At 53.5% G+C, this 10,700-nt stretch overlaps 1 protein-coding gene across 3 annotated transcripts; it reads right to left on the bottom strand.

Moving 5' to 3' along the window:
- Positions 1-148: 148 nt before the first annotated feature.
- Kdf1 (keratinocyte differentiation factor 1) lies at positions 149-10,365 on the bottom strand. Of its 3 annotated transcripts, none has more exons than XM_047564688.1 (4): positions 10,295-10,365; positions 3,279-4,346; positions 2,687-2,761; positions 149-2,203 (listed from the first exon to the last, which is right to left on the bottom strand). In XM_047564688.1, exons 2-4 carry the CDS (start codon positions 4,312-4,314, stop codon positions 2,121-2,123), a joined length of 1,194 nt encoding a protein of 397 aa, XP_047420644.1. In that variant the 5' UTR covers positions 4,315-4,346; positions 10,295-10,365; the 3' UTR covers positions 149-2,120. The 3 variants fall into 3 exon arrangements, with proteins under 3 accessions (XP_047420644.1, XP_047420637.1, XP_047420652.1); XM_047564681.1 differs by having other exon boundaries at positions 10,235-10,345; XM_047564696.1 differs by lacking the exon at positions 10,295-10,365 and adding an exon at positions 5,368-5,390.
- Between the last annotated feature and the right edge of the window lie 335 nt (positions 10,366-10,700).

Genomic DNA, 10,700 nt, shown 5'->3' with positions numbered 1-10,700 from the left:
GGGCCTCAATTTCTCATTACTTGGAGGATTACAATCAGGTTTTTAGTCTGTATGGTTCTGAACAAAGGTGAGCTTTTCTGGCAGAGAGCAGGACATATGTCAGATTCTCAAAGGGGTCCAGGAACCAGCAAAGATTAAGGCCCGCTGGACTTCATTGATTTTATTTTCATCTCTAGAACTCCTACTACCCCCAGCTCTGAATCAAGTGTTTTCAAACTATGGGCTCTTTCCCAGGGCAAAAGAGCAACAAGGCCTGGGCGACCCTGCCTAGCTCTGGTGAGGAAGATGATGGGACCACCCATGTGTCAGATCTGCTCTGTGTGGTTCAGGGACCTGCCCTGGAGGACAGGGTAGAGTCCAGTGAGGCCCCACCCTTTGTATCTCTGACCTGGACCTCTGCAGTTTTTAGGCCTCAGATCCAGCTCCTCAGCAACACCAGAGCTGAGGACATGTTGCCTCTGTGTAGCCCCAGGACCTTGAGCTGGCCCTGCCCTGCTTCTGCCAGAGGGTAAAGGTCATGCAGGCGCCATAGACTTTACTGCAGCACCTATCTTTGTCTCTTTCCCAAATTTGATATATCCTGTTTTTGGGAAATGCAAGTGGTAGTTCACAAGGCTATTTATTAGAAAATGGTGCCTTACAGCCGAGGCTGGTGTCAGGGGACTGGTGTCACTCTCCTACTCTGGTGCTCTGTAGTTGTGTGTATGGAAATTCAAACCCAGCAGAGCCTCATGACAACCAGACAAATGTTCTACCACTGAGATACACCCCCAGCCTGGTTATTTTGTTCTTAGAGGCCTTGACCTAGATGGAACAGCAGGGCCTAAGGAAAGGGTTCAGTTAGATTGCAGGAGCTGCAGCTGGGCCCTGTGGTCATAGCCCTAGGGGAGTATCCTGTGTATCTAGTAGGAAACTGGACAAACAAGTACAGTTTGTCTAGTCACTTTCCAAAGGGTGCCCATGCGGGACACAATAAAAAGGGCTACAGGTAAAGGGTAAGGATGGAAGACCATGAACATCCAGCTTGTTTTTCAGTTGGGGATGGGTTGGTGGACCTGCACCAGTCTCTGCAGAAAGGATTCTAACACGTGGCTGCTTGGAGGAGCAGTGAAGGCTAGGCTGGATGCTGGTGCCCAAGCAAGGAGTCTCCTGCTGCCCCAAGGAGGTCAGCTTCCAGGTCCAGTGCCACAGTTACCAGCTGTGTGACCCACTGATTTCGTGGCTTTTCAGCCCCAGGTTCCCTTCCACTCCAGGGTTGCCAGAAAGGTCAAGGTAACTGAAAACCACTGTGCTCTTAGCACAGGGGAGAGGGGGAGGGGAGCAGCAGGCTTAGGCTGGGTGGGTGCTACTGACAAATGACCAGGGATCTGCGGAGACCAGGATGGCTGAAAGGCCAGCCTGCAGGCACTGGATGGGGGGGGGGGGGGGGGGGCAGGGACAGTGTAGACAAGCATCACTAGAACTAGGAAGTCAAAAGCCATTTGTCAGACCCTCTTCAGGTACTGACATTGTTCTTGGCCCTTTACCTCAGAACACAGGCAGTATTGCTCCCATGTCCTAACTTCAACTCCACCACACAGCCCAGCCTCATACCTGTGTCCTGTCTCCTGGGCGGCAACCAAGGCAAGGCAAAAAGGAGTACATTGCAGCTCAGATGGTCAGATAGGAGTCCGTTACCTTTGTACTGGCAACTATGGTTGGTAGCATGTACAACATCAGCCAAGAGCTAGAACAGACTGCTCAACAGAGAATGTGAAGTGGGCACTGCCCACAGTTCTACAGAGACCCTGCCCACCCATAACCCAGTCTACTTATGCTCCAAGTTTGTGATGATTGCTTAGTGGGATTCAGTTCCAGAAGGTAACTCCTAAGTCCTTGTTTTCCATGATCAATCCACAGGAAGGAACAGGCCCAGGCAGGGGTCAGGCCAGCTGGAGATGCGGGCACCTTGGCCCTGTGAAATGCACGTGGTCCAGGAAGCAGTCAGTGAGGGCAGGAGAAGCCAGAGTGGGCACTGCTTCTGGGCTCATAGTCCAGCCTCCCTTAAAGGGGTCCTGGTGCCTGTATATTGTAGGCTGTGTTGCTCCCAGGAGGGGTGTGCCTGCTGTACCCAGCAGGCATTAGCAGTACACCTGGAGCAGGGGTGCCCCTGAGGAGTCTGTGTCGGTGCCCTGGAAGGCCGAGTCATGGCTGGCTGGGTACCCTGGTGGGAGGAGGAAACAGACTGAGAGAGGGGAAGGAGTTCATCCAGGGCCCACTGCCAGGGAGAAGCCTGCCGAGGGAACAGAGCAGGGCTTGAGCCTGGTCAGTCATTAGGCTTGGGCGACACATTCAGGGTGTTTTTAACCTCTGAATCCTAGCCTTCCTCTCCCAGGGGGTTGTTGTGAAGGGCCAGAAGACAGTAGAACCCACACAGGCGCCTTTGTAGCAGAAGGCTGCCTTCTGTTTTCCTCAGTGACAGACTGAGAGATTGGGACTGGGTCACTTGTAGCTCATCTTAGAAAAGATGCACCTGCCTCTTGTTTCAAGCCAGTTTATAAGCCTGGGATGAGTTTATGGTTGCTCAACCCCCGTCCCTTCTGATTTTACCCATACCCATCCCAAAAGGTAGCTGGGAAAGGGGCATGTGAGGGGCCCCAAGGATAGTCCCCCACCCTCTGTGCTCCTCATGGGGTCAGGACCACACCTGGGCCTCCATATGGCCTCAGCTTCCGGGCAATGGCATCTGCTGTCGTCTCCTGGGAGATCTGCACTGTCAGTTCTAGGGAGGAAAGAGGAGGGAGCAGTGGTCGTTATCACATCCTTTTATCCCCACCCCCATTTCTATCTGCAGCCTAATGAGAGGGGTCCCGTGATCCCTGGGTAGGGCTAGAGCAATAATGCTTAAAAACACAAGGATGCGGTTAACTGCGCATGTGCAGGTGCAGCGGCAGATTGGCAGGTGGGCATTTGGTTAGGCCAGGCTAGGTTAGAGGTTCAAGTTTATATGGGCCCAGGGGCTCTGCTACCCAGGCAAGGTCTGGAAGCGAGTCTGGCAAGTAGTAGGGGAGGAGGAGCTTGTTAGGTCAACTTGTCGACGGGGTCACTGCACCGTCCCAGAAGTGCGGGGAGAGAGCAGAGAGTGTGCGCACGCTCCTCGAGCCTTTCTCAGAACTCACTGGGAAGGGCAAGAGTGGGAGCTGGCGAGGGGAACGCACCAGAGTTAGGAGGACCCACAGACCCGTCCAGCCTTCCTCTGGCCACAGCCTTCCCTGCTCTGCCCCCCTGGCCCCACCTACCATCCTGGCTGAGACCTGAGCCCACCATAGTCTCATGGCCACTGTCGGGGGCGGCAGTCGCGGGGGCGGCAGTCCGGGCGGAGCGCCCCTCTGAGGTCTGCGGGCGTGCGCGGCTCTTTCGGGTGCTAATGCGAATGATGCCGCGCACCAGGCGGCCCTCGGCGTCCTGCTCGTCCAGGTGGTAGTCCTGCGTGATGCTGCTGATCAGGTCCGAGATCTTACTGGTCTTCTCCAGGAACACTGTGTCCGACGTGCACTTGGCCAGCTCGTCGATCTGGTGTACGCTGAACAGCTCGGTCAGCTTCTTGAAAATGAGCACGTCGATCTCCCGGCTCGACATGGAGCCGCTGCCCATCTCGGGCAGGTCCAGGTCCGACTCGTGGAACGAGTAGTACTCCTCCGAGCCTCGGGGACTGCTGGCCAGGGTGCTCGGCAGGCTGTGCCGCGTGGGAGGGGGCTGGGCCAGCGGCTCCTTGCAGCAGGAGTCCGCGTCGGGGGCCGGGCAGGTGGTGCGGTAGGGGTACACAGGGACGCCTTTGAGCTTGACGTCAGGGTAGCTGAAGCTGCTGCCCACGGCAGACTTGAGCCGCTGGCCGTCCCGGCGGCTGGGGGGTGCGCGGTCGGGGCTGGGGGGCACGCCATTGTGCTCCTTGGCCCAGCTGGCTTCGGCAGCCTCCTCCGTGGAGTCCCCAGCAGGCAAGCAGGGGCTGCAGCCGCGCACACAGGCCCCGCAGCGCTGGAGGCAATCCCGGCAGCGGCGGAAGCAGAAAGCAGCCCGGCACCAGTCCCACCCCCAGGGGCGCCAGAGCAGGCAGCAGGCTGGGGGCTCGGTGGCCGGCTCTGCGGAGCCGGAGATGAAGGTAATGCTCTCTGGTCCGTGGTGGCCGGGGTCCTTGGGGTCTGGCCTGCGTGTGCGGCGGCCTGGTGGGGGCTGGGGTGTCTCATTATACGCCTCCAAGCATAGCTCTGTTGGCTGCTCCCAGGGTCCCAAGCGTGGTGGCCCAGATGATGGGCGCGTCTGTCCTGGCCGGGGCATGGCTCACTGCATGGTTTCCTGCAGCCAGGCACCTGCGAGGAAGAAGTCGGACGGGAGGTCAGGGACAAGCTCGGGGCTGTCCTGAGGAGCACTGACTGCTGACTGCTGAGAGGCCAAGTGTGCCCATTAACCATGTTTGTGACCTTCTCTTCCCAAAGAGAAACTTCTTTGGTCTGCCTCAGATTTCAAAATCTCCTGGGACTTCGTACCCACTGAATGACTGTTTAAACAAACAACAACAAAACCCCCGAAAACTACAAGTGTTAACAGGATGTAGAGAAGAGCCCCATGTGTTGCTGGTGGGAAACCGTGGGAGTTCCTTAAAAACTCAAACACAAGGGTTGGGGACAGAGCTCAGTGATAGAGCATGCAAGCTAGCATTCATGAGGCCCTGGGTTCCATCCCTGGCACTGAGAAAAAAAAAAAAAAAGAAAAAAAAAAAAATATATATATATATTATTATTATTTTGGTACTGGGGATTGAACTCAGGGGCACTTGACCACTGAGTCACATCCCCAGCCCTATTTTGTATTTTATTTAGAGACAGGGTCTCCCTGAATTGCTTAGCACCTCCCTTTTGCTGAAGCTGGCTTTGTACTCTCTATCCTTCTGTCTCAGCCTCCCAAGCCTCTGGGACTACAGGCGTGCACCACCATGCCTGGCTGAGAAAAATATTTTTTTTTAATAAAACACAGAATTACCATATAAGCCAGCAATTCCAGTTTGGGGCATATACCCAAAAGAATTGAAAATGGATTTGAATATCTATTAGTATATCAATGTTCCCAACAGCATTATTTACAAAAGCCACAAGGTGAAAACAACCCAAATGTCCCATTAATGAATGAATGAATGACTAAACAAAATATGGTCTATGCAGACAATGGAATATTATACAGCCTTAAACAGGAATGAAATTCTGATAATACTATAACATGGTTAGCCCTTGAAGACATTATACTAAATGCTATAAGCCAGAAAAGAAAGAATAAGTATTGTATTGCTCCACTTACATGATACATCTAGAATAGGTTGGGGACAGTGGTGCATACCTGTATCCCAGCTACTTGGGAGGCTGAGGCAAGATGATCACAAATTCCAGGTCGACCTCAGAAACTTAGTGAGACCCCGTTTCAAAATAAAAAATAGAAATAAAAAGGGTTGGAATTACAGTTTGGTGGTAGAACATCCCTAGGTTCAATCCTTAGTATTATAAAAATTAATTAATTAATTAATATCTTGAACAGCTAAATTTATAGAGATAGGAAGGAGAAGGGTGGTTGCTAGGAGCTGGGGCAGAGGGAAATGGGGAACTACTGTGAATAGGTCCTGAATTTCATCTGGGGACACTGAAGAAATTCTGGAGATGGATGGTGGTGACGGTTGTATAAGAATGTGAACATACTTAATGCCATAGAACTGTGAGCTTAAAAGTGGTTTAAAAAAGAATTAAAATGGTGATTTTAATGTATATTTTCCCACAAGGCAGAAAGACCTCCCAGATGGCACTTGACGGGGAATGCCTGCCTAGATCCTTCCTGCTGTTGGTACGCCTGGCAGGGTGGCTGAAGGAGCTCAAGAAATGCCTTTCTATCCACATGCCATGGAACCTGATCATCACCACTGCACCTTCCTTCCTTTTGTCCGTTGTTTCAGACATGGCAATGCAATAGTCCCCGTCAATACTTCAGTCTGACTCAGAACTGCCCTCCTAGCGACACTTAACACCAAGCAGTTTTGCTTCCTCTGATTAGACAAAATGGAGACACAGAATACATCTTCATTCCCTTTTTGACTTGGTTGTTAGGAGGCTCAGAGCTAAGACTTTATTCACGAATAATCACTAAGCCCGGCCCTGTAGAAATAAAGATTAATGAACTACAGACCCTGTACTTGATTCACACACTTTTTTTTTTTTTTTTTTTGCGGTACTGGGGATCAAACTCAGGGCCTTGTGCTTGCGGGGCAAGCACTCTACCAGCTGAGCTATCTCCCCAGCCCCACACACGTTTTTGTAGGAAAAACAGATTCCTAAAAGTCTTTAAGGTGGAAGATATATGAGGTATTATAGGAATAAGTAGCTGCCTGAGGAAGATTAGGCAGTGGTGTATTGGTTTCGTTTGTTTGTTATTTCCATAATGGCAGAGTGCTGGGGTCTCGAACCCAGGCCTCCAGCATGAGAGGCAGGCATTCTACAAGATGGGCTATATGGCCTCCACTGTATTGGGAAGGCTTTGTTTTAGGGGAGGGCAGTATGGTGGATTGAACTCAGGGGCTCTTGATCACTGAGCTATATGCCTAGTCATTTGCATTTTTTATTTTTTGGCAGTGGTACTGGGGATTGAACTCAGGGGCACTAGACCACTGAGCCACATCCCCAGTCCTATTTTGTATTTTATTTAGAGACAAGGTCTCACTGAGTTGCTTAGAGCCTCACTTTTGCTGAGGCTGGCTTAGAACTCGAGATCCTCTTGCCTCAGCCTCCTGAGCCTCTGGGATTACAGGCTTGTGCCACTGCACTCAGTTCATTTTAAAATTTTGAGACAAGGTCTAGTTTGCTGAAGGCCTTATTAAATTGCTGAGGATGGCCTTGAACTTGTGATCCTCCTGCCTCAGCCTCCTGAGCCTCTGGGATTATAGTCATATGCCTCTGTGCCTGGCCTTGGGGGGCGGGGTTTGATCACATATAAGGATTTGCTGGGCACTAAATGTCCTTAGCCTGTATTTTCTGAGATACTATTTCTTTTTGTCCATGATTTAATGACACTTGGGTTCTAAAACCTGGTGAAGTGTGAGGAAGAAAGGACTGGGCACCGAGGTATCTTTGTTCTGGCTCCATGGTTATGTGCCATGGGCAAAACAATGCCACCTCCCTGATCAGGGCCACCATCGTCTCTAACCCAAGTACCAGTAAGGCTTCCATCCTGGCCACCTCCATTCTCTACTACTTGCAGCCAATGAAAACTTTGAAAAACCACAAAGTGGAGAAATCTGGCAGACACCAGCCTAATCAAATGATCAAAGTGAATATAACCAACGATGGGATGGAACAAGCGCCTTCTGGTGCTACGAGCTAGGAAGGATCCACCATTACAAAGCACACCTGCTCAGCCTGAATGTGATCATGAGGACATGTCAAGTCCAGTTTGAGAGACATGACAACAAATGCAGTGTAATCTTGGATAGGATTGGAGGAAAATTTGGAAAACTAGAAATGTGAGTAATTGTTGGAATTAGAAAACAACCTTATTTAATAGTAATATGTCAATATTAAATTTTCTGAATTTGATTGCTATGATCCTTTAAGATACTGCTCTTATTCTTAGGCAACATACACTAAAGCACTTCGGGTTTAGAGGCACGTCTGCAACTGATCTCAAATGGTTCAAACCAACCAACCAACACAAACCTAGGAGGGAGGAGAGTTGGCGAGTGGTGGTGAGGATGGGGATTTCCTGCTCCGCCGCTCCCCCTCCACAGCTCCCTCAGCACTCCCGCAAGGACCTGGAGAACTGCTAGGCACGCGGAAGCCCCTCTCCCCACAGCTGTCTCCTGGCTCTCTGTGGGCTGGGTCAGCCTTGTGCCCGCTGTCTCCCCCAGGACCAAGACCCAGAAGGGCAAGGGCTGCGCCGGCTTCCTTTCTGTTTCAGTGTGGAGCAGGGTCAGGTCCAGGTGTTTCAGGGATCAGACACACTTTGTGTGGCATCAGGGTAGAACTAGGACCACTGGGTAGAAGAAAAAGGACCTGGGCTGACCAGAGTGGGACGACAATCCAGAGGAGGGTGTGTGTGAAATCTCATCTCTGAAGTGTGTAAACTGAAATTATAATAAGTGACTTTAAAGTCTCTCACAACCCAGGAACAACTAAATCTTTGCCTTGGTTTGAGCAACGTGGGGTTATTTATTCTCTCTCTCTTTTTGTACCAGGGATTGAACCCGGGCACTTAGCCACTAAGCCACATCCTCAGCCCTTTTTCAATGTTTTATTTTGAGACAGGGTCTCGCTTAGTCCTTATGGCCTCACTAAGTTGATGAGGCTGGTCTTGAACTTGTGGTCTCCCTACCTTCCAAGCCGCTGGGATTATAGGTATGCACCACCAGGCCCAGCTTATTCACTAAATTAACAAATATTTACTGAAGGCCTACTATGTGTCAGACATCATTCCAAATTCTGTGAATACAGTGGTGAAACAGACAAAATTCCCTGCCTCAGGAGTTCATACTCTAGAGAAAGTGATTATTGTTGCTGGCATTGTTCTAAGTGTTTTGTTTGTAATAAACCAATTAATTCTGATCACCCTGTTTATGGTGTTATTATACAGAAGCACAGAAAGGTTAATAAGTTGTCCAAAGCCACACATTTATTTGTACCCAACTGGCCTGTCCCCAGACTGTCATCCACTCCCACCCCAGTTTTTAAAAGAGGACTCTTATCCACCACCCCACCCAATTGCTTCTTGTGAGGAAAGGGGCAGTCAAAGTTGCCAAGTCTGTGGACAGTCCTGCCCCAGGAGGTCAACATGTGGATCCCTGAGCGTGCCAGGCTCAGGCCTTGATCTGGAGTGTGGGATGATCTACACTGTTCAACCATACTGGGCTCTGAAGGCCTGGGTTTGTAAGAGCATCTGGAGTCCCTGGTGATGGCTAGGTCACTGTCTCCTTCCCCACGTCCCACGCTTTAGGACTTGCTACTGTTGATTCAATTAATTTACTAATTTACTGTTAGTACTAAATTAAATGCTGAGGAAATAGCAGTGAATGGTCCAGAAACAGCTCTAGCTCAACAGGACTTTCACAATTGCCCTGTAGTAGAGCCCCACTTTACAGACTGGGAACCTGAAGCTCAGAGAGGTCAAGTGCCTTGTCACAAGACACCAAGCTGGCAGGGGAAAAAGCAGGATTTACGCTATGACCTGCCAGGCCCTGGAGCCCATGCATTTTGCTCTGTGCCATGCACATCTATTGGGGGGTAGGATGGTGCGGGGTCCAAGACCTGGATCAGTGCCTGGCTTCAGTCCCCCTCATCCGCGAAGTCAAACAGTCTATTTCTTCCAGGCTATATCTTCCCCTCCTTGCTGCCCACCCCCGCAAATCCTAACAACACTCTCTTGGTTTAGTGAAGGGGGCCTCTGTTTTGGCCTGGGGCGAGACTCCTGGCCTCAGTTTCCTCATCTTTTAAAAGGGAAAGATTAGTACCTTCACGGTCTTCCTACAAGTGTCAGTGAAACTGTACACGGGGTCAGCAGAGGGCCTGTCAGTGACCACTCCAAGGCAGACACAACCCCGGGGTCGGCCCACTGCGCACTGAGGCTTCGCCTTTCCGCCACAGTCCCACGAACACGTACGCCCCAGTAGTGGGCCCTCGCCCAGGACCCCGGGGCAGGCCGGCCACACAACGTCTGCCCCACCCCTGTGCCCAGCGGGAGGAGCAGCCCGGCTCACCCAACAGCCGGCGGCGCGGGCGGGGGGCATCCGTGCACCCTCGGCCCCCGCCCCAGGGTGCAGCCCAGACTGCCCGTGCGCGGGCGCCGGTCTTGGGCGAAGGGAGCCAGACCCCGCTCTGCCCCCGACGGGCGCAGCCTCCAGGCCAGCACTGCCGCGGGGCAAGCGCCACCCCTGCGGCTGCACCGGCCCTCCGCTCGCGGCCGACGCGGCCGCTCGGGGTCCGACACCGTTCCCCCGAGGCAGCCGGCCCTCGCCCCGGCGCGGCCCCAGCCCTCGGGCGAGCGCGGCCCCCGCGCCCCACTCCGCCTGCCCAGCCGCTCAGGCCGCTCCCGGCCCGGCCCGCGCACCCCGGAAGTGGGAGGGAGCCCCCAGGGGCCGCGGCCTGGGACCCTCCCCCACGTTGGCGCTGCCTCGAAGGGCTCCCCCGCCGGCGCCGTCCTGGTTCGCGCCCCCTCGGGCCCGCGCGGGGCTTACCTGTCCCGCCAGGTGAGCCGCCTCCGGCTCAGCGCTTCCCCCGCCCCCCTCGCCGCTCACCTGGGGCGCAGGTGAGCGTCTCGCGGGAGCGTTCCACGGGCCGCCGCTGGGGACACACTTCCTGCCTCCGCGAAGTGCAGCCGCCGCTCACCTGGGCCGAAGCCCCGCCCCGGGGCGCTGGGCGGGCACCTCGGCGGCCCGGCGCTCCACCGGCCTAGCCCGGTGAGTGGGGCCTGGCGCGGGCGCGGGCGCGGGGCGCAGACAGGCGCCGGGTTCGGGCTCCCCTTCGGGCAGTGGACCTGCGTCCCGGCAGCCCCCGAGCGCCTGCCAGGCCTCTGAGTCCAGCTCTAAGGGCCTGTCTCGGGGGGCCCTCCCTGACCCCTGAGCCCGCCTGTTTTCCGTTAAGTGGAACAATTCCGGGTACTTCTCGCACAGTACTCAGCAGGTTGTTTTCTTGTCTTTTCCC

Source organism: Sciurus carolinensis, chromosome 1, assembly GCF_902686445.1.
Source record: "Sciurus carolinensis chromosome 1, mSciCar1.2, whole genome shotgun sequence".
In the NCBI taxonomy this organism is placed as follows: domain Eukaryota; kingdom Metazoa; phylum Chordata; class Mammalia; order Rodentia; family Sciuridae; genus Sciurus; species Sciurus carolinensis.
Note: the sequence above shows the minus strand (reverse complement) of the source record. Positions and strands in the feature narration are given on the sequence as shown.